Source organism: Cyphomyrmex costatus, unplaced genomic scaffold (genome assembly GCF_001594065.2).
Source record: "Cyphomyrmex costatus isolate MS0001 unplaced genomic scaffold, Ccosl1.0 scaffold277, whole genome shotgun sequence".
In the NCBI taxonomy this organism is placed as follows: Eukaryota; Metazoa; Arthropoda; class Insecta; order Hymenoptera; family Formicidae; genus Cyphomyrmex; species Cyphomyrmex costatus.
The window spans coordinates 188542-211510 of NW_017276877.1; the positions used below are offsets into that span (position 1 = coordinate 188542).

Genomic DNA, 22969 nt, shown 5'->3' on the forward strand with positions numbered 1-22969 from the left:
CCTTACTGACAATGTCCGGTTATATACGTGAAAAATTACATTTTCAACATTTTTTCTCTTTTATTTCATTGTTGACTAATCTTAAAATTTTGGACACGTCAAGGTCTCCCTTTCTCTCCCTATCTCTCGGTACTTCAATTTCATCGTATAAAAACATTAGAAACTTTTATGAGATACATTGATTTACTAATGAAACACTTTAAAAAAGATTACAGAACAATATTCAATATATGGATGTGTTAGGACTTTGAACTTATTATATGTAACAGTCATCGATTAATTAATTTTAAATTTTAAACAACAATGTAAATAATCAAAGTAACCTATATTATACAAGGTGATGCGTATATAAAGAATGGTTTATCATGAAAGTGCTAAGTTATTCTTCACCTGCAACATAAACGATTCTACAGTGATAGCGAATATTAAACTAGGTAACTAAAACCGATATACATAAAAATCTAAAACTTAGACAATAAAAATAAATTGAAGGTTGGAGAACAACCATTTAATAATAAGTCAAAAGTTAAGTAAAAATTAAAAATTTAATAACTTTTAATAATTAAAAGGAGTTAAATAAATCTTATGAGTATGATGATCTCGCTAGTGTAGTTATTTGTACTTTCTTTAGTTTAAAAAAAAGAAGAAAAAAAAATATTTTATTTAAAAGCACTGTTTTTGTTAATTAAAATTTTATTTAAATAACGTTGAATGAAAATTATTTTATAATTGTTCTTAATATCTACTTAATAATCATTATTTCTATCCAAATTCCTTATGCAATTTACCTTTAACAGTTACTTGGTCTTTTGAATTAAAGAAAAATATATGTATTTCAATATAAAAACAATCATAAACTTTATATACTACATATTCATTCAGATTCAAATTTTCAGAAATAGCTACACATTCCCTAACGTTAAAATAAATATTTTTTAATCCGAATGCATTTTTATTTATTATTATAGAAATTGCATGAAGATATTTTTATGCTCTTTGCTATTTAAAAAGCGGGGAATGAAAAAAATACTATTCTGTTACTCTTACAGTTATTTTTTAAAGCGTTACTTCTTGAAAAAAATAATAAGTAACAAGTAACGCTGCAGAATTACAAAAGCTTTGATTCTTATTGATTAAATTTCTTATGGTTTTATGAGATTTAAGATATAATATTAAAAAAATTAGATAAAAATAAAAATAAGATTTAAAAAAATTATTTTTTTGTTTAATTTGATTCAATATATGCGTTTAAAATACACATAAAAATTTTAATCAATTTTAATTCATTCTTATTATTGGGAAATTAACTTTCATGTTAACTGCAACCGTAATAAAGTATTTTAGTGCAAGTTATTTATGCATTTATTAACGAAAAAAGATTAATTTTTTAAGCGATTAACTTAATTTAATTAAAAAAATAATCTTGTATGTACACACACACACACACACACACTCAACTAACATAAAATAAAAATACATAGCATTTTTCTAGATTATCCGAGTATATAACAGTCATGGATAGCAAAGAAACATGTAAATCGAGGGAGAATATTGATTCCGGCGAGGAAATCGTTATTTCCGGCATTGCTGGCAGATTTCCTAATTCAGATAACATGAATGAATTACGAGAAAATTTATTCAACAAAATTGATCTTCTAAGAGCAGATCATGGTCGATGGAAAATGGGTAATTAAATCATATTTATATTATACATTATATTTTTACATTCATGCTCTATTGATTAAAATAAAATATATTTTACTTCTTCTGAACTAAACGTATTAATTCGTACATATCTATTTTTCAACAAAATATTTTGTTGTCAAATAAATATATAATTGTATACCCCAAATTGAAATGTCGGAAGAACCTTGTTTACCTATCAATTATTTACAGCTCGATTGCCTGCATGTACGAAATATTGTAACAATATTGCAGCTACATTATTATAAAAAATTGAAATATTACCTGAAACATTACCACAATATTGTAGCAATATTCCGCAAAAATTAAATATTATTGCTTTACAAAAAATCAAGGTTACAGGATTAGGTATTGTTGTACCTCTCGGTGCAACAAGATATTATTTTGGGATTCGATCCGCTCAAAGGGTTGGAACCCACGAGGAAAACGAGGAAAGTGGTCAAGGTCGTAGAACAAACACACACTGCACCACACTTTTATTAAAATAACCCCTTTTATTTATTATAACACTTACAATTTCGAGTGGTTATTACCACTGATTACATTTATTCAAGTAATCGTAACCCTTTATTTAATTATTATAATTACCCGATTGAATGATTACACTTTGGTGGTTAATTGCTTATGTTACAATTCGAATAGTTGGTTACAATTGTCGAATTGATTTAATTAAAGAATATATTCGGGTTAAAGTCCTCGCTCGTGACTTAGACCGGTCGGCGACACTCGTTATCGCGGATGTAATATGACTCGGTTCTCGCGACGCGCGTAACGTATCGTTACGTTTAGATGTATGACAAGACTCTCCCGCCAGTCCTTAGACCGCCGAATATATATGCGTCGCGGAGTCATCGAACTAGCGGCATTCGTACCGTGTGCAACGCGGACTTCGTCCTCTTGCATTTCGGCAGTTCGTTGTCCTGTCGAAATGCAAGATTTGCTTTTTATTAATAATTGTTCGATGTGCGTGCGGTCATTGCTTGCGTTCGATCAGTGATCGTTGTCCGCACGCGTTATGGAATTTGCAACCCTGCATTTCCGCAAGTCGTTGCTATGCCGAAATGCAAAGGTTGCTTTGCTGTAATAGTCTTGCATTTCCGCCAGCTCGTTGCTAGGCTGAAATGCGAGACTTAATTGTGGTAGCACTCGCGGGCTACAACAGTATATATGAGTGAGTTATGTTAATTTATAAATAAACATTAATTTACATTCATTTCTTTTATGCAACATTCACTTATTACATTTTGAGGTCTATCAGCATAGACATAAGAAACCATAGACCGAGCGTAAGCTGCTACTATAAGTCGGGTAAACTTCGGTTAGATTCGGAAACATTCGGCATGTGTCATTATTTGAATTATCTCATGTGTCAGTATTTGAAAGTACAAAGGTTAGAAGCGTCTGTCAGAAATAAAATAAAACATTAAATATAAAAAATATAAAATAAAAAAAACATAATTATAATAAGCATTTGTGATCCAGCTTTGACCGTTATTGGCTTCCTTCTTCTTGTTTGCTTATTGTTTATCAATTGTACGGTCATAAAAAAATTCAATATTTGTTAAATCACGTAATAATACATAAGAATTACAGAATTTTAAATACGTGAATTTTAATTTATCATCTTTAGATTTTAATATGTTATTGGCTTCCTTTTTCTTGTTTGTTTATTCTTTATCAATTGTACGGAAGAGAGATTTAATATTTGTTCATTAAAACGTGTTTCTACAAAAATAATACAGATTTTTTTTATTCTCATTTATCACATATCATCACATTTGCATTATATTTACATTTACAAAAAAAATTAATTAAGTAATATTAAGTAATATTTATTTAATTAATTAAATAAATAATTATTTAATTAATTAAATAAATTAAGTTTCAAATCTAACCTTTAAACTGAAATTATTCTTGAACGTGTTGAACTTAAAGTAATAAAGAATGAATCTTGTATTTATTTCTATATATAAAAGAATGCATTTTATAATAATAGATGTTGAATTGAAAATCGCTGAGATTCATACACTCTTTTCTGTAACCTCGAACATACCCGAGCCGATCTACAGAAATAGCCGAATTCGTCCGCTGTTTCCTCTTACCCCGTTTATCATTACCCCGCAGGCTTACGCTCGGTCTATGGTTTCTTATGTCTATTCTATGTCTATCAGTGCTAAGTTTTTTCTTTTTGTAATAAAGTATATGTTACATATATGTGGCAAGAAAATATATTCCTTTCGCAAATGGTGTAATTTAGAGATTTCATTTTATGTTTTGTAAACTGTAATAATATATGTAACGGTTTTTTGTGACTTAAACATAGTACACATGACGCCTTAGTAATTGTTCACTTTAGGGGATCCACCTCCAATGACCTTGACCTTAACATATGTAGTCAAAGTCATGACCCTGAGTAACTTCCAACAAGTTTTAGCCGTCGCTCGCCCTTCGTTAAAAAGTTATAATCAAAAAAAGTTTGAAAAATTACGTTTTATTTCTATTATACAGCGTGACTTCCAAGCGAAGTATTGATGTATATATTTTTTGATATAATGGCTCGTTTTTACTCACCATATCGCGATCAATGAATAATTTATTCAATAATAATAAAATATATAATTATGAATACTTCTGAATTATTTCTGCAATACATGTATGATGTTAAGTACTATTTTACACCTTTCCGTATTCAGAAACGTTAAACTTTCCACGCGAAGTAACTTTCATCCCCCTTCCCTGCAAAGGGGCACACGACTTCTATGATTATACTGTTGCTATGATTGTACTGTCGGGGCAGACCTTTGTCGACGTTGTGGAATCCACACCGTCGACAGAGGTCTGCCCCGACATATGTAGAATAGTACTTAATAGCATACATGTATTATATATCATATGTTAATTTTAAAACTATGATTGTTAATAACTTTTTAACGAAGGGGAGCGACGGCTAAAACTTGTTGGAGGTTACTCAGGGTCATGACCTTGACAACATATGTCAAGGTCAAGGTCATTGGAGGTGGCTCCCCTAAAGTGAACAATTACCGACGCCTTTTTTTCCCTTTTTAAAAAGGAAATTTTGTTGAGGTTTCATATACTATAAAATGATAAAGAACATAAAATATTTATTTTTATTTGAAAAATGGTTTTTGTAAGAAAATTGTATTTCGTATTTCATATTTCAGCGGGGTACATGAAAACATTTTGTATTTTATATTTTATGGAAGAATATAAAGATATTTTATATCTCACAAAGAATCTCAGAAATAGTACACTTCGATTGGGATGTCGATTTTTTTTATAGTTGTACAGATTGGAAAAGAAATTTCGTGTTTGGCGACTTTTCCACATAGGCAGTAGTTACATAGGTAGTAGTTGCACCCCGCACTAAACAAATGGAAAATGGGTTTCAGTGGATTTGGCTAAAATTTGAATATGATGTAGTTAATGTGGTCCTGGACAAAAGTATGAATGGGCCCAAAGCTCAATAATGGCCAGTTTCCGAGTTATTCAACTCTAAAGTTAAATAAATCTGTATTTTCGACCCACTATTTTTAAATTACACAGTCACATAAAATTAAGAAAGTGGCATGTGCCAAAGACTAGACCTATGTTTTCTTAGGTATTTTGACGTGCTGAATCCAAATCAGAGATCAAAATTGACCGCCACTATATCAATTTTTTTTAAATCGTGAAAAACCACCCTTGAAAATGGAAAATTCCACTGTAAATGCATTCAGCGTTAGGTATAAGTGTGGAGACCGACTGAAAATGACTGCAATATCCAACTGATATGTATTTTAATGCGCTGAATTCAAATCCGCGGTCAGAATTGTGGAGTTCCTTTCTCGCAGTAAAGTAAAGTAAGGTAGCGTTTACTTTAAATTAGAGCCCCTAAGAGTAGATGTGTAAATGATATTTGATAATTGGCTTATGAGTTATTGATGCGTTGAGAAGCGATTGCAATACTGTTATGCGTGTTATGCGTGCGTATCAATAATAAGCAATTTAAAATAAAATGGTGTGGTGATGTTCAATTCTGACCGGGGATTTGGATCCAGCACGCCAAAATACATATAAGTTAGATGTTGCAGTCATTTTCAGTCGGTTTCCACACTTATACCTAACGCTGAATGCAGTTACAATGGAATTTTCCATTTTCAAGGGTGGTTTTTCACGATTTAAAAAAAATTGACATAGTGGCGGTCAATTTTGATCCCTGATTTGGATTCAGCACGTCAAAATACCTAAGAAAACATAGGTCTAGTCTTTGGCACATGCCACTTTCTTAATTTTATGTGACTGTGTAATTTAAAAATAGTGGGCCGAAAATACAGATTTATTTAACTTTAGAGTTGAATAACTCGGAAACTTGCCATTATTGAGCTTTGGGCCCATTCATACTTTTTCCAGGACCACATTAACTACATCATATTCAAATTTTAGCCAAATCCACTGAAACCCATTTTCCATTTGTTTAGTGCGGGGTCCTTTTTAAATTTTAAAAATCGGTCAAGGAATTAATATGTTTTGTACAAAACAGATTGGCTTGGGTTGGAAATCGAAGGAGCGAGTTCATGACTCTCTCGTCGTAAATAATTTTTGTATGTTAATGGAACAGCTCGCATCTACACAGTCTAAAACACAGCCAATTTTCAAAATTTAAAAACTCAAAAACTAAGGCTTATGTGGAAAAATACCCAAATATATAAATTCTTTTCTGACTTGTAGAGTTATCAAAAAAATTGACATTTAAATCCGAGAAACCTATTTCTGAAGTTCCCCTTTCTCAATATTAATAACGAAAAATTGAAAGTATTTAGTATTGTAACTACCTGATATTGTACTCGGACTAGCTCGTCGAATTATGCGTGTCGTACAACAAGGTTCGGCAGGAGGAGTATTCGCGTTGGATCGGTATTTCGGAAATAAGAATAAGAAATAATATAAGCGTAAGCTGAGACACGAACACAATTTATTACAGATAAAAGTAAAAATAAGAGAACACAGAAAGATATAGTATAAAAGCAAAAAAAAAACGATATAAATGCAAAAAGCGCAAACAATGATATAGAACGGAACGAATAATAAAACGGACGCGGACAATACTATACAATGATATTTAATCCTAAATGCGCGGAATATATACAGACGGTCGCGAGGTGTCAGCAGGTACCGGGACGCGTGAATTCGGTAGTTTGCGCGTACGGAGAGGCGGTCCTGCTGACGTCGCGAGTTTTTCGGTCGCTCGCTGATTCGCGATAATTTACGGCGCGGGTCGTGTACAAGGCGGTGACTATTAATAACACGATGGACGCGGGTATACGCCAGCAAGTTTTATAGTATTTCGCGGCGCGTCGCGCAATTATAAAATCAGTCGGAACAGGAAAACGGATCCGGTAATCGACGGCCGGGAACTCCCGGCGGAGGCAGGGTACACCCGACCTCGTAGGTTCGTCGGAGACAAGCGCGTTCCAGGAAGCGGATTCGGAGCAGCGGAGCGTGATCTAAGAGCTGGTGCTAGTAATCTGTGCTAAGAGCTGGCCAGGAATAGCGCCGGAACGTCGTTGACATGGTATTTTATATTAGACCGCCAGTCTCGCTCTCAATGTTCCGGTCGGTCTCGATATTTTCCGCCTATCGACTTCTCGTGGGAGAAGATTTCTGATCGGCGGTCCCCGGCGACGGTCGGCATTTTCCGACGAGACTGGCGGTTTCGGCGGCTGCTGTCCCTGTGAATTATTGTTAAACTATGTACAGGCGCCTTGCCCTTACTTCCGTTGGCACCACATAGGGACGATGCATTTTAGGGGGGCATCGTTACAGTATCTTGTATTTCAAATATTAAGATTGACAATTGATCTTGTCATTTAAATTACGAAATACATAAAACTTTCAATTTTTCAATGTTAAATACAAAATATATAATACATTTATATGAGCAGTGCTGTGTAATACAAAATATAAAATGCACTTGTATTACAAAAATTATGTTGCAAATAAAAGTATTTCAAATACATGCTGAATCCTGCTTACGTGAATATCTATCCTTAGAGCATGAAGACATTCCACGTCGTATGGGTACTATCAATAAAGTACAAAAATTTGATGCGGATTTTTTTGGATTATCTTTTGAACAAGCACACTTATTGTCACCTGAAATGAGATTGTTATTGGAAAGTACTTATGAAGCAATTATCGATGCGGGGATCAATCCGAAGCAATTACGAGGAAAAAATACTGCTGTAATTATAGGGATATCTATAGTTGAAGCACAAACGGATTTGTTGTATATAGAAACGGAGGTAAAAAAGAGATAGTAAATGTAAACACATACGCACGCTAAGGTTTTTTATGTGTCTGTGCGCGCACGCACGCACGCACGCACGCACGCACGCACAGAGAGAGAGAGAGAGAGAGAGAGAGAGAGAGAGGAGGGGAGATAAAAAAAGTTGCCGAATTAGTAACATTTAACTACAATACTTAAGACATTTTCTATTAGATAACATTTGAAATATTTTATTGCTTGATGTTTCAGGCATCTGTTTTACATATCTAACTCATTATAAATTAATTAATTTTTTTTTATAAAAGATACGATTTATAACCGATCACTCAAATTGTACGTTTCTATAAAAATATCTTGATATAAAATACGTTGTATCTCAATAAACATACATTACGTCCAAATTAGGTATTTACGAGAAGTCTAAGTATAATAAATACAACATACATCAATTCTGATAATTTTAGTTGTGATATCCAGCTAATAATTGTTATAATATTATACACATTCGTTTTTTTTTACATTATTTTCCATCCGATTCAAATTTTATTTGATAAACGGGAAACCATTGCAACCAAAATTATACGGAACTAATATTCGTCGAATCTCGTACATTTAGATCTCCTGTAAACATCTTACATAAACGAATAATATAATTATCATTTTTTTTATTTGAACACATCTTAATAGTATTCGAAACCGAGACCTCTGGATCATGAATCTTCTGTCTCACGTGCGGCACCATTTCTTAAATTAATAGGTATTATTATTGCCTACTTATGTTACAACCATGTCATATACGTTTAATATACCACATATTTATACTATACAGGGTGAGACATTTAAAACAGGTCACCTGAATAATTTGCTTGTTTTTAACATATAGAAGGAAAAGTATGAAACAAAAGTTGCTCGGTTTTGAAAGGCAATGTGATTTTTTTAAATAATTTTTTTGTAGGTGGAGGCTTAAACGATAGACAAAGGTCAAATCTGTTTTTTTTTAATGGGATATTTTTTTATTTACATTCTGAGAGATATGGAACATTTTAAGAAGAATACAGTGACCTATAATTGAAGATCATTTAAGGTTACGATAGGTTAATAATGGAAAATAAATTGCTTTAAGACACACTTCGAATATTTTCATGACTTCTCTGCTTGTTGATATACAGCTAATCGTTCAAGTAAATAAACATATAAATAAACATTGAATCGCACATAGCATTATCCATATTTACTGATCAGTTTGAATTTATCAATCGAACGAATTGCGTGTCTTGTGAAATATATAGAAATGAAAAGTTCAAGCAATGTTCAAAAAAGGATACTCAAAAATGCCGCACGATGCTCGAGCAACATTTGATCTGCGCCTAGGGCGGTGAGATGAGGGGGACAGCGGTGGAAGCGATTCGAAAATCGGCCAAAAGTTGCATACACTTTATGTATGTTTACTTTGTACTGGCATATCTTTATTAATAATATATCAGTTACTTTTCATGGTAATATATTATTATTACATAAAAAAAAATTTTAATTTTTGAGTATCCTTTTTTGAATATGGCTTGAACTTTTCATTTTTATGATATAATTTTTTCGGATATCACTTACTTTTTAGAGTACAAATATATTACAAATATATAAAAAAATGATTTAAAATATTATACATATAAAAGAGAGTGAAATACGGCGAAAGAGAGAGGTGATGGGAGAGGGGGAGGGGAATGGTGAGGGGTTGTGGTCGGTCGAAGATGGTGAATGTGTGAGTGAAAGGTGAGAGGGGATATTAGAGAAAGTTTTAATACGATCTTGAATGCGGACAGAGAAGAAGAAGAAGAAGGAGAAGGAAGAGACGTTTCTTAATTTTTCATTAAAATCACCTCTTTGCGACCGCTTGTATCTCCAAAACGGCTTGATCGATTTTAGATTTTTTTGGCTCAAATTACTCGTGCCGTTTTTCAGGACATATAACGTTCGATTCAAAATTTTTTATATTTTAGTAGTTATGCAACCCCCAAAAATGGACTTGTAAGCTCGGGATAAAAGACTTGTAGTGTCTTTCAGTTTTTGAACATGACCGGAGACACTATCCGCGTCTCCTGATAATCATATAGACAAAAATCATATCGACTTTTTCCGCTTTCGTATAACTTATTCCGCAAGACAGGCTCTTTGATCAATAGATCAATTTAAACTGATCAGTAAATATGGATGGGGTAAGATCACCTAAAAGAGCGCTCAAGAGTTCATATTTAGCTATTTGATCGTAAGAACTGTATTTCACACAAAATGTGCCTTTTTGGTTTGCTGATTTTTGTATAAAAAATCATTATGACCGTTGCAGCGATAAAGCAGGCATTTAAAATTTTGTGATTTTAATCATTTTCTTTCTGTATTTTGCAAGAATAAATTGATTGATTTCTACAATAAGTCATTGCTTAGTGAATCCGTACTATTTATATTATATGCATGCATGCATGATCTACTTCGTATTTATATTAATATATTTACTTAATATCTGTAATAATTTTTATATACTTATATTTTATATTAAAAGTAAAATGTGAAAATTGCGAACTAATGTAAACTCTTGAGAAGATACTTGCAGAATCTATTATTCATGCATGACAATTATAACGGTATACGTTCTGCAATTATAACAGTTAGGCGGTCTGAATATTATTGGGAGCCACAAATCTACAGCGGCAAATATGATTTCGTATTACTTGGATCTGAAAGGACCATCTTATGTCATCGATACAGCATGCAGTACTAGTATTTATGCTATGGACCTTGCTTATGACTATATCATGACAGGCAAATGCGAAGACGCAATATTTGGAACTGCACATTTACTTTTTAAACCTAATACTACCCTGCAATTTGCTCGGCTTGGTAATTCTGTTAAAATATTAACTTTTATATTTTTATTGAGACTCTCTTTTCTCTTATTACTTACGCACACAATGTGTTACGTATAAAATCTAGTTTTTATTTACAAAAAATAAATAAACAACGAGCAATGTCATCTCAACGAAGCATAAACAGAATATTATTACTTTATCATGGATGAAAGTGATAATTTCTTAATCAAGAGAGGTTTATTAAAATGGAATGTCATATTTTATATCTTTCAGGTGTTTTATCACCCGACGGTTATTGCAAACCATTTGATAAAGCTGCTAACGGTTACGTGCGTAGCGAAACGGTGGGAGTGGCATACCTCCAAAAGGCGAAAAATGCAAAGAGAATTTATGCCTTATGTCGGAATATAAAAGTAAACTGCGATGGTTACACAGAAGAAGGAATAACACACCCGTCAGCACAAATGCAATATGATCTACTAAAACAATGTTATAATGAATGCGGAATACCGATATCAAGTTTAGATTATATAGAAGCACACGGTACTGCTACAAGCGTTGGCGATCCTGTAGAAATTCAAGCTATTCATAATATGTTTTGTAAAAATAGAGAAACTCCATTAATGGTCGGCTCCGTAAAATCTAATCTTGGTCATAGCGAACCTGCGAGTGGTTTTAATCAGATCGCTAAGGTTTGTCTAGAATAAGTAGCCTCTACTTTCACCTATTATTATAAAATTTGCTTTCATGTTACGCACAACAATATATTTGTATATGTATGTACATATGCACATGAACAAAAAAATATATTCTTTGTAAAAATTTTTATCGATAAGTTATATTTGAAGGCATTCGAACACAATTACTTATAGAAAAATACTAAAACCTTTCATCAAATTCGATATTTATTAAAATTAATATGACACATAAATAATGTATGACTTGTTAGTATCTGACGAATAATTAAAGTTTATACATTTCAATATTATTATCCATTATTAAAGGTAATAATAGCATTCGAAACTGGCGTTGTTCCACCAAATATCAATTACACATCACCAAGAAATAATATAAATGCCCTGATAAATGGAAGTATTTGTGTTATCCAAGAACCACTGCCACTTCAAAATGGTTACATAGGAATCAATAGTTTCGGTTTTGGAGGAGCCAATGCTCATACCTTATTAAAGTGGAATGATAAACGGAAAATCAGTAACGGAACACCAAATGATGACTTACTTAGACTCGTCGTATTATCTGGACGTACAGAAGAATCAGTGAAGTTATTTTTAAACGACGTTAGTGTAAACTTTTCAAAAACATTTTGATATTTATGTCCAATATCTAGAGACAATGGTGGCGTTCAGCAGAAAAAGCAGCTTTGCAACTATTATAAAACTTTTGAATATGATTGGCTAATACATACATTTAGATCTAATGAGGAAGTAAAGACAAGAATAATCTTAAATATTTTACAACATTTGCAAAGCTGCTTTCTTTGCTGAAGACAATTATTATGTTTAGTTCGAATTTAAAAAAATTTATTATTATAGATTGCCAATCATCCAATAGACGTAGAGTATATTCGCTTATTACACGAAATACATGCAGATAATATAAACGGTCATCCATGGAGAGGGTACATTATATTGAATTCTTCCCAACAAGATTCAATAAAGAAAATTCAAAATTGTGAAAGAGTGAAAAAACCTGTATGGTTCATATTTTCAGCCTTGGGTTCTCAATGGCCAGGAATGGGTAAATATTCAATATTTCATATTTAATTATTAATATGCATATCTTAAATATGCCACAAAGTGGTGTAATCTATAAACTAAATTCTTTTTAGGTCGCAGCTTATTAAAGTTTCACGTTTTCGCAAAAACTATAAGTAAATGTGAAGATATTTTGAAGCCCTATAATATAAGTGTCATAGACATTTTGACAAAAATGGAAAAAGAAAAATGCGAAAACGCATTAAATACTTTTCTTGGACTCGTTGCTATTCAGGTGAAGAATTTACAATCTTCCATAGTTGCACATAAATATATATATTGCATATAATATATTTTCCAGTAAAACACATACTGTAAATTCAAATCTTTTTATTGTCGTCGTTATATTACATTAGATATAGATTGTTTAATAAATTGATTAAATTTACAACTTAAACATTAATTTTACTATTATAACAATAATAGGTGTTTTAAATATACCGTCTAACTGTATATTTAAAATTAATCATATATATTTTATTTGTAGATTGGATTAATAGATCTTCTAACATCTTTAGGAATTACTCCAGATTATATGATTGGTCATTCTACCAGTGAACTTGGTTGCGCGTATGCGGATGAATGTCTCACTATAGAACAAACTATTTTATCAGCATATTTTATCGGTATGGCATGTACCGAAAAAAATATAATTCATTGCTCGATGGCGGTTGTCAATATCGACTATGATTACCTTAAAAATAAATGTCCAGCGGATATTGAAATAGTATGCCACAACAGTAAGAACAGTAACGTTATGTGTGGACCACCACAATCCGTACAAAAATTTATGAAAGAACTACAGGTAAAGTAAAAAATAACTCACATAAGTTAATGGACATACAATAAAGTACTTAAGTTTTTAAAGTATTGAAATGTTAAATTTGCCCCAAATGTTGCATTTCTTTTTTAGATCAATAATATTTACGCGAAAGAAATCAACTGCAACGTACCGTTTCACAGTTCTTACATCGCAACTGCGGAGAGTCAGCTTTTACTTAATTTGAATAAAATAATATCATGTCCAAAGAAACGAAGTTCAAAGTGGATCAGCACTTCTATACCTCGCACTGAATGGTTCACTTCAGCATCAGAGTTATCATCGGCAGACTATCATACTCGAAGTATATTAAACACAGTTCTTTTTTCACAAACAACGGTATTAATTCCAAGTAACGCCATAGTCATCGAAATCGCACCCGACGATGTTCTGCAACACGTCTTGACAGACTCCTTACATCCAAACGTGACAAATCTTATATTAAGTCGATGCACCGAACAAAAGAACGATATAATTCTCCAAGGAATTGGGAAGCTGTATAATAGTGGTTTACAGCCGCAAATTGCCAACTTATACCCACCGGTGGAATTTCCGGTTAGCAGAGGAACTCCTATGATTTCTCCATCAATCAGGTAATCGTAATCGTAAAATTTAGATGAGATATATTAGGTGTACAACTTTGCTTCCGTTTTCCTATAGATGGCTTTAGCGGTAAGTGGTTATCGAAATTAATAGATCATAGACGTTATATAATAAACTTGGGCATCTGTCAACATACAGGGAATGGAAAGTTACTTTTTAAAAGTAACTAGTTACAGTTACTCGTTACCGAGTAAAAAATGTAACTAGTTACAGTTACAGTTATCGCTTTTTAAAAGTAACTCGTTACAGTTACCGTTACTTGAAAAATAACTTTTCGTTACTTTTCCGTTAATTTTTTAAAATCAATTTAAAAATGTACTTTTGCATTTTTTTTATATGTAATACTGACAAATATATAGTTTTATTTAAAAAAATAAAAAACAATGTAGAATGGCTCAAATAATAAATTAAATAAAAGTAAAATGAGAAGGGTTACGAGTAGGGTGGCCAACCGTCCCGAATTTTGCGGGAAATCTCGATTTTTGACTCTTTTAAAGGCGTCCCGAAAGTACCCTAAGCGGGACGCCATTTGTCCCGATTTTAGTGATATCACACGCCACACTGCAAATTAGTTATTGTCACCGACGTCATCGTCGTCAGTGTCGTCACCGACCACAGCCGCTCAGGCACTCACAAGAATTTTCTTAAAGTATTCCAATTTATAGCTTCAATTCCCCAGTTTTAAATGCTTCAGCAGAGCGTGTATTTTCTCAGTGTAATACCTGGAGTGATAACAGAAATAGATCACTTATAGAACATGTAAAAGCAGAACTACAAATTAAGATAAATTAATCATTTACTTTTCGAGAATTTTACAAATATGTTTTAGAGAATAAGAATATGTTGAAATGTGCAAAGTCACAAAAAAAATTGTTTTAAGCTTTAAAGTATTGTATTACATATTGTTATATTTCTTTGTGATTTAATTTTATGTCATTTAATTTTATAAATACATTTTATAAATAAGAATAAATTTAATAATATATATATTTTATTTATTGAATGTAGTTAATAAAGGGATCACGTATTGCTTTATGTATTACAAGGTGCTCCATAACGTTTTGTAATTTTTTTCTTTCTTTCTCTCTTTTTTTTAGTTAACCTTGTGTCCCGAATTTTGGGGATGTGTCCCGAAATTTTAAGGTTCACATCTCGAAATTAACTATTCAAAAGTTGGCCACCCTAGTTACGAGCCAAAAATGAAACAGTTTATTTCCGATAAAAACGACGATGACAATGTAATTAAATGTATAAACAAATTAAATTAATATCCGCTCAAATAAATTTCCAAATTAAATTTAATATACCTCCCAGGTCAAGAACACATTGAGCTTATAATAGATGTTAGAAATATATATAAATTTATTATAATACCGGTATATACGGACAGTTTCGACTTTACAAAGTCCTCAACAGCCGCAACCGAATACTTAAAATTAATTTTAGTAAAATTGCGAAGAATATCACAAGTTGGCGTTTCGTCCCGGCTTCCACTACTGGACTCATCAGTAAGGTAATGTAGTGGAAGCCTACCTTAGACGCCTGTTTTAGTTCTTAAATCGAGATTCTATATATACAGATATGCGCGTATTTTAGCACTTGCGAGAAACTTTACGAATATCCATAGACCTCTGCTGGCGAGTCGACGAATTAGAAATAAACTGTTTCGCTTTTGGGTTTGTAATCCTTCTCATTTTACTTTTATTTAATTTATTTTTTAATTTTTTTTAAACACAATTTTGTAATTCTAAAACCTGTAAAATATGCAGCAAACTGAAATATTTGTATGTCCTATGTATTACATAGAAAATAGAAGTGTAAAATAATTACTGAATCATGACGGCTGAATGTCTAAGAGCTTTCAAATCTTATTGATAAGCGCTATAAATAGCATGTATCCAATCGACCGTGTTTAATCGTGTGCAAAGTAACGACAAAAGTAACTGTAAATTTCGTTACCGTTACCCAAAAAATGTAACTCGTTACCGTTACAGTTACCAAAAAAGAAAGTAACGCAGTTACCAGTAAAGTTACCAAAAAAGTAACTTGTAACTGTAACTTCGTTACAAGTAACGAGTTACTTCCATTCCCTGAACATAACCCCTAAATAGAAACATTAGTCGATGTGTGTCTGCATCATAAAGTTATTCTCGATTGGAAATGTCAGTTTACGAGCCAAATTCTCGTCGTTTGAGGGAGGATTTAATTTCCTGCTTCAATATGAAGAAATCTGCGGCTGCGAGGTTCATCAAATGCTCTCAAATACTTATGGTGAGGCCGCTATTAGTGAAAGAACGTGTCGTGAACTCAATCGCAACAGAGCGTGCAACCGATAGTGTGATTACGTCTTTATTTCGGTCGATAGCATACGCACTTACAGAGGAACACTTCAATGCTTATGAAAGCATCGAAAAATGGGTCTCTAACTGGATAGCCTCTAAAGATGAATCATAAAAATGAAAAGTTCAAGTCATGTTCAAAAAAGGATACTAAAAAATTTAATCCTTTTTATCTAATAATAATATATCACTATGAAAAGTAACTGATATATTATTAATTAAAAGTGCCAGTACAAAGTGAATATACATAAAGTGTATGTAACTTCGGCCGATTTTCGAATTGTCTCCGCCTTCCACTGTCCCCTTCACCTCCCTGCTCCGTGCAAAGATCAAATTCGCTCGAGCGTCGTGCGGCATTTGGACCCACAACCTGTAGTGTGATTACGCCTTAAATGGTAGTCGGAAGGGGCACAGTCTGGTGAATAAGCCGCATGGGGTAGCACTTCCCAGCGAAGTGCTCCTAACGTTTCCTTAACGAGTTTTGTGATGTGAGGTCGAGCGTTGTCATGAAGCAAGACCACTTTATACTGTCTCGTTTCATATTCTGATCATTTTTTGTGTAATAATGGACTTAAATAATTTGTTTTAGTTACAGATCCCCTGTGACTGTTTGACCAGATTTCAACAGCTCATGGTACGCTACATCCTTCTGATCCCACTAAATACAGAGCATTGCCATCTTTCCGTGGATGTTCCGCTTTGGCGTCGACGTCGATGGTTGGCCTGCATCGCAAATGGTTTTTCGGCGTTTGGGGTTCGAAAAAGATCCACTTTTCATCACCAACCACAATTCGGTGCAAAAATCCCTTTCTTTGTTGCCTAGCAAGTAGAATTTCGTAGATTTTCGCCTTTCAATGTCTCTTAACTTCAGTTCATAAGGGACCCATTTTCCTTCCTTGTAGATCTTTCCCAAGACTTTCAAACGATCGGAAATAACAGATCGAGCACAATTTAATATTTCTGCAAGTTGTTTTCGCGTTTGACATGGGTCTTCCTCCACCAATGCCTGCAATTCTTCGTCTTCAAATGCTTTTGGCCGTCCAGAATGCTCTTTGTCCTCCACATCAAAATTACCACTTTGAAAGTGTCAAAATCATTCCCTGCATGTTTTATCGGAAGTAGCACTATCACCATAAACTTCTACAAGCATTCGAGCTGCAGCTGCAGTTTTCTTTCTTTCTATTTGAAGCAAAAGATTAACACATCGCGCATATGACGCTTATTTGGCTCAAATGTCTACGTCTTCAATGCAGTAAAAAGCAATGTTATTGATGCAAACGTATATTTTTATATACTAAATTTTATTGATAGATGGTAAAACTAAAAAATTAAGCTTGGTTTAGACATTAAAGTTATCGACAGTTCTAGCTATAGCTACTGGCCGCTAGATGGACGGAACTTTCCGACACACCTAAAGCCCGTGTCACACTACGGATTGTGGACGCGGATCGGATTGGGATTGCGGATCACGGATCGGAATTCAGCCAATCAAGACAAGGCAGTTTCGGATCCGGATTGTAGATTGCAGAATAGACGGCTCTCTATTTTTGTGATCCGTAATCGTGATCCAAGCCAATAAAACATCGAGTTTGGTCACGTGACCCATTTATGATGGATGAATAAGCATCGACGTCGACGGCGTCTAACCTAGGTCCTTTCGAAACGTGTTTATAGAGAATTAAAAATCGGGACGTCCCACAAAATTCGAAATGGTTAGCCACCCTATACACAGTAAACGTCGACGACACTGTATTGACGACACGATATTTGCGATATAGCATATGTTGCAAATTGAATCCGTAATCCGTAGTGTGAACGAAGAATCCAAATCCGACGATCCGCAATCCCAATCCAATCCTCGTCCACAATCCGTAGTGTGACACGGGCATAATACAACCAATGAGTAATTGCATTTAACGGTCGAGTTTGGATCTTAGGTGCTATCATAATTTCGTATGAGTTATATTTTCGTTGTTATATTGGTAGATAATTTAATTCGTGATATTATTGAGGTAATTTCATAGACAAGCGTCTTAAGACCGAAAAATTTTTTGGCGCGCGGTTCAAAAAGACTACGTACGTAATATATAATATATAAATTCACGCGAAATTATAATAGTATAATACCTAAGATCCAAGCTCGATCGTTAAAAGCAATGTCTCATTGGTTGTGTTTCTCACACATGTATGGTCCTATAAGATTTAATATTTCACTACATTATACGTTTATATGTATGTGTATAAATATTCACATATATAAATCTGAATTGTAATAAATCAGATGGGATCATTCTAAAAATTGGTTTCTACCGAGTAATAATGATGATAAGTTTATAAAATCGAGAGGGAGATACGTCAAAATATTACTTCAAAGTAAAGATTATGAATATATGAGCGATCATATCATTGATGGGAGAAATTTACTACCAGCAACGAGTTATTTGGGACTCGTTTGGGAAACCATTGGCATGATGAAGGGAGTACAGCATACAAACATATCGATAGTATTCCGAGATGTAAAATTTATTCGTGCTACCCATTTGTCGAAAGAAGATGGTGTAGAACTATACATTGCAATACAAACAGGTACTTACAAGATTAGTTTTTTTTAATTTTAATCGGAATTTTCTCTAAAATTTTTGAAAGAGTATTCGCATGTTTATTGTACTTAATAATAATGTTTAACATTTATTATTATGGAATTAATTGCAAAGTAATTTAAAAAATATATATACGTCCCATGGATCAATATTTATTATCTTTAATGAAGTACAATAATAAAAATGAAGTAATGCAAAATACATAAAAATGTTACAGATGGAAAATTTGAAATAACCGAAGAAGATAGCGTTGTTGTAACAGGTATGGTGTACGAGACGTTGAATCCAGAACAGGAAATGATTCCAATAGATCTGTTACCGGAGAATAATGAAGAAGAACACATGACGGCACGAGATATCTACAAAGAGTTTAAATTGTGCGGATATCAGTACAGCGGATTGTTTCGTGGATTGAACAGTGCTTCTGTTTCGGGACGCAAAGGACACATCATTTGGAAAAATAATTGGGAAGCATTTATGGATAATATGTTACAGATGTATATTATCGGAAATGACACTAGAAGTATGTGCGTTCCTACAGAAATTAAAAAATTAGTGATCAATCCAATGCTGCATGCTTCAAAGTTACGGGACGACATGGACGATTCAAAAGTTACAACAGACATAAATAAACGTAATTATACTTCTCACCATCACTAAATTTTTTGTTCAATTTATATGTTACTTCCAAGCATCAGGATTCTTTATTTCTGAGGAAATTACTGGTGCGAGGAGGAGGCTTCGGTAGAACATAATCGACCGCTGTCTCTCGTATACATGTATGTAGATTTATTTTGTAAAAACGTGATAATTTCGCTATTGTTATCCGACGTGTGGTATATGCTCTATTTTTATTCCTTTTATATGTAATATATTAGTCCAGTCAAATTGTCATTTTGCCTTGCAAAAATTGGAAAAAGCGATTTTCTTTTTCTGGCATGTGGAGGGGGGTCTAAAAAAGCTTAACTCTAAGTTTTCGAAGTGATTAAGGAAGAGGCAAATTTGCTACGCTTAAAAACCCCCAAAAAATTTGTTTTTTTAATAACTCGGCTTCTATTGAAGATTTTTGAAGTTATAATAGCTCATTTTGTAGGTTTTTTCATGCTCTACAAGTTATCTTTATAACTTTTTTCTCTACGATGGATAGTTCGCGAAATATTTTACTATAAGTACGAACATTCAGGTTAAAAAAAAGGTTAATTGGCCTTTGATCGGTCATATCTCGTTTCCTACCACATTTATCGAAAAACGGTTCAGACAAAACTTGTAGCATTTGTAAATACCTTTAATTTAAGCCGTGTCGCGATCGATTTCGTCAAATAGAACGCTCTATAGAGTGGCGCAAAGTTGCAAGGTCCAGGCGTGTCGTCACGCGGAACGCGCGTAATTGCGAAACATGCTACAAATGAACGATAGTATGGTGTGTGCGTGTTTCTGTGGGTATGTATGTATGTGTGTGTGTGTGTGTGTGTGTGTGTGTGTGTGTGTGTGTGTGTGTGTGTGTGTGTGTGTGTGTGTGTTTCGAAAGAAATAAAAGTACTTCAGATTGTAAAAGTATTCAAATAACAGTAATGAACGAGGAAAAATAAATGGACTTGCAGGGACAATGAAATGAACATGATTGAACTGAACATGATTCTTTTTTACATCACCGAAAAATATAATATTAATATTGATACGTAAATAAGAAACAATAAATAGTACTATTAACATTAATTAACATTAATATTATTAATAATAATAGCAAAGAAATAAATAATTATATACTATTAATAACTTCATTACGACGCGTTACATTAATTATTATACATTAATAATGTTGCATGAATTATTATTAATTATTATATTGACGCAAGTTTTAATTACATATTTCTAAACACAAGAAAAATATAAATATATGCAAAAAGAAACTATATTTCGACTTAAAAAGCCGACGACATCATTTATCTGCAGCATGTTTCGCAATTACGCGCGTTCCGCGTGACGACACGCCTCGACCTTACAACAACTTTGTGCCGCTCTGTAGAGCGTTCTATTTGTCGAAATTGATCGCGACACGGCTTAAATTAAAGGTATTTACAAATGCTACAAGTTTTGTCTGAACCGTTTTTCGATAAATGTGGTAGGAAACGAGATATGACCGATCAAAGGCCAATTAACCTTTTTTTTAACCTGAATTTTCGTACTTTTAGTAAAATATTTCGCGAACTATCCATCGTAGAGAAAAAAGTTATAAAGATAACTTGTAGAGCATGAAAATACCTACAAAATGAGCTATTATAACTTCAAAAATCTTCAATAGAAGCCGAGTTATTCAAAAAACAAATTTTTTGGGGTTTTTAAGCGTAGTAAATTTGCCTCTTCCTTAATCACTTCGAAAACTTAGAGTTAAGCTTTTTTTAGACCCCCCCCACATGCCAGAAAAAGAAAATCGCTTTTTCCAATTTTTGCAAGGCAAAGTCGATTTTTCCGACAATTTGACTGGACTATATATATACATATATTAATATATTATGGTTCAACTCCACACATGGCTAATCGGCAAGTTGGCACCCCTGATAGCTATCGTAATTAATAACATGTAATTGTTATATAACAGAATAACATGTCCAAGAAATACGCAAAGTAACGATATAAGTAACTGTAAATTTCGTTACCGTTATCCAAAAAATGTAACTACGTTACCCCGTTACAGTTAACAAAAAAAGAAAGTAACACAGTTACCAGTAAAGTTACCAAAAAAGTAAATTATAACTGTAACTTCGTTACAAGTAACGAGTTACTTCCATTCCCTGCTGATATCTTAAAATTATGACTCTTTTCACTTAATTTAAGCGCTTAGGGTGCGTCCAGAAAATGTACGTGCACGTGCATGAAAGGTACCTTTGTCGCGAAACCGATGCGTGACATTTTAATTTTACGAACGGGGACTCATGAGAATCATTCGCAATTTAACCATTAGAATATCTTTAGCGCCCGTATTGTGTGTTCTTAGATGACATATTTATTAGTTTTCTTGTTAAGACTTCGAGAAGAAGATTCGTGATCTCACGGTTCATGCACGTGCGCTCGTAAATGATTCATTTTAGAATGACATTTATGGCAAGATAACGAGTTCTTTTTCTTTAGATTTTAGAAAAGTGATAGCTGAATTGTATGTTATTTATTTATCGTTTCGCTATCTCGATACTTCCATTAAATTGAAAAAATAACAAAGATTCTCTATATAAACAATAATCAAAAACAATAAAAAGGGCGATGTAAGAGTCAAATCAATATTAAATTGTAGAAATGTTGACATATTTAATTTTGAACTACGAATACATAATTATTAAAAATTAAGATTACAATAGTACATTGTGTAACATGTGTGTTAAAGTCAGGGAATGGAAAGTTACTTTTTAAAAGTAACTAGTTACAGTTACTCGTTACCGAGTAAAAAATGTATTTAAGTAGTTACAGTTAACAGTTATCGCTTTTTAAAAGTAACTTGTTACAGTTACCGTTACTTGAAAAATAACTTTTCGTTACTTTTTTAAAATCAATTTAAAAATGTATTTTGCTTTTTTTTTTATATGTAATACTGACAAATATATAATTTTATTAAAAAAAAAAAAAAACAATGTAGAATTTCTCAAATAATACATTAACTAAAAGTAAAATGAGAAGGGTTAAATGAGACAGTTTATTTCCGATAAGAACGACGATGACAATGTAATTAAATGTATAAATATATATTAGAACAATAACATGGATAAAACAAGATAAAAACAAACGACGTTTCGACATTTATCGTCATCGTCTTTTAAACTGTTTCGCTTTTGGGTTCGTAGCCCTTCTCATTTTAGTATTATATAATTTTTTTTTTAATTTTTTTTAAACACAATTTTGTAATTCTAAAACCTGTAAAATATGCAGCAAACTGAAATATTTGTATGTCCTATGTATTACATAGAAGATAGAAGTGTAAAATAATTACTGAAT

At 32.8% G+C, this 22969-nt stretch overlaps 1 protein-coding gene across 1 annotated transcript in view; it reads left to right on the forward strand.

Moving 5' to 3' along the window:
* Nucleotides 1-399: 399 nt before the first annotated feature.
* Nucleotides 400-22969, forward strand: part of LOC108774924 (fatty acid synthase) — a 35901-nt gene continuing 13331 nt past the window's right edge. The window contains exons 1-12 of the mRNA XM_018541167.1: nt 400-434; nt 1493-1686; nt 7756-8006; nt 10648-10879; nt 11122-11540; nt 11853-12146; nt 12402-12606; nt 12698-12858; nt 13111-13428; nt 13537-14036; nt 18667-18971; nt 19203-19619. Of these exons, the coding sequence (XP_018396669.1) occupies nt 1515-1686; nt 7756-8006; nt 10648-10879; nt 11122-11540; nt 11853-12146; nt 12402-12606; nt 12698-12858; nt 13111-13428; nt 13537-14036; nt 18667-18971; nt 19203-19619 (3274 nt within the window). The 5' untranslated portion in view covers nt 400-434; nt 1493-1514. The remainder of the gene's footprint in view (nt 435-1492; nt 1687-7755; nt 8007-10647; nt 10880-11121; nt 11541-11852; nt 12147-12401; nt 12607-12697; nt 12859-13110; nt 13429-13536; nt 14037-18666; nt 18972-19202; nt 19620-22969) is intronic.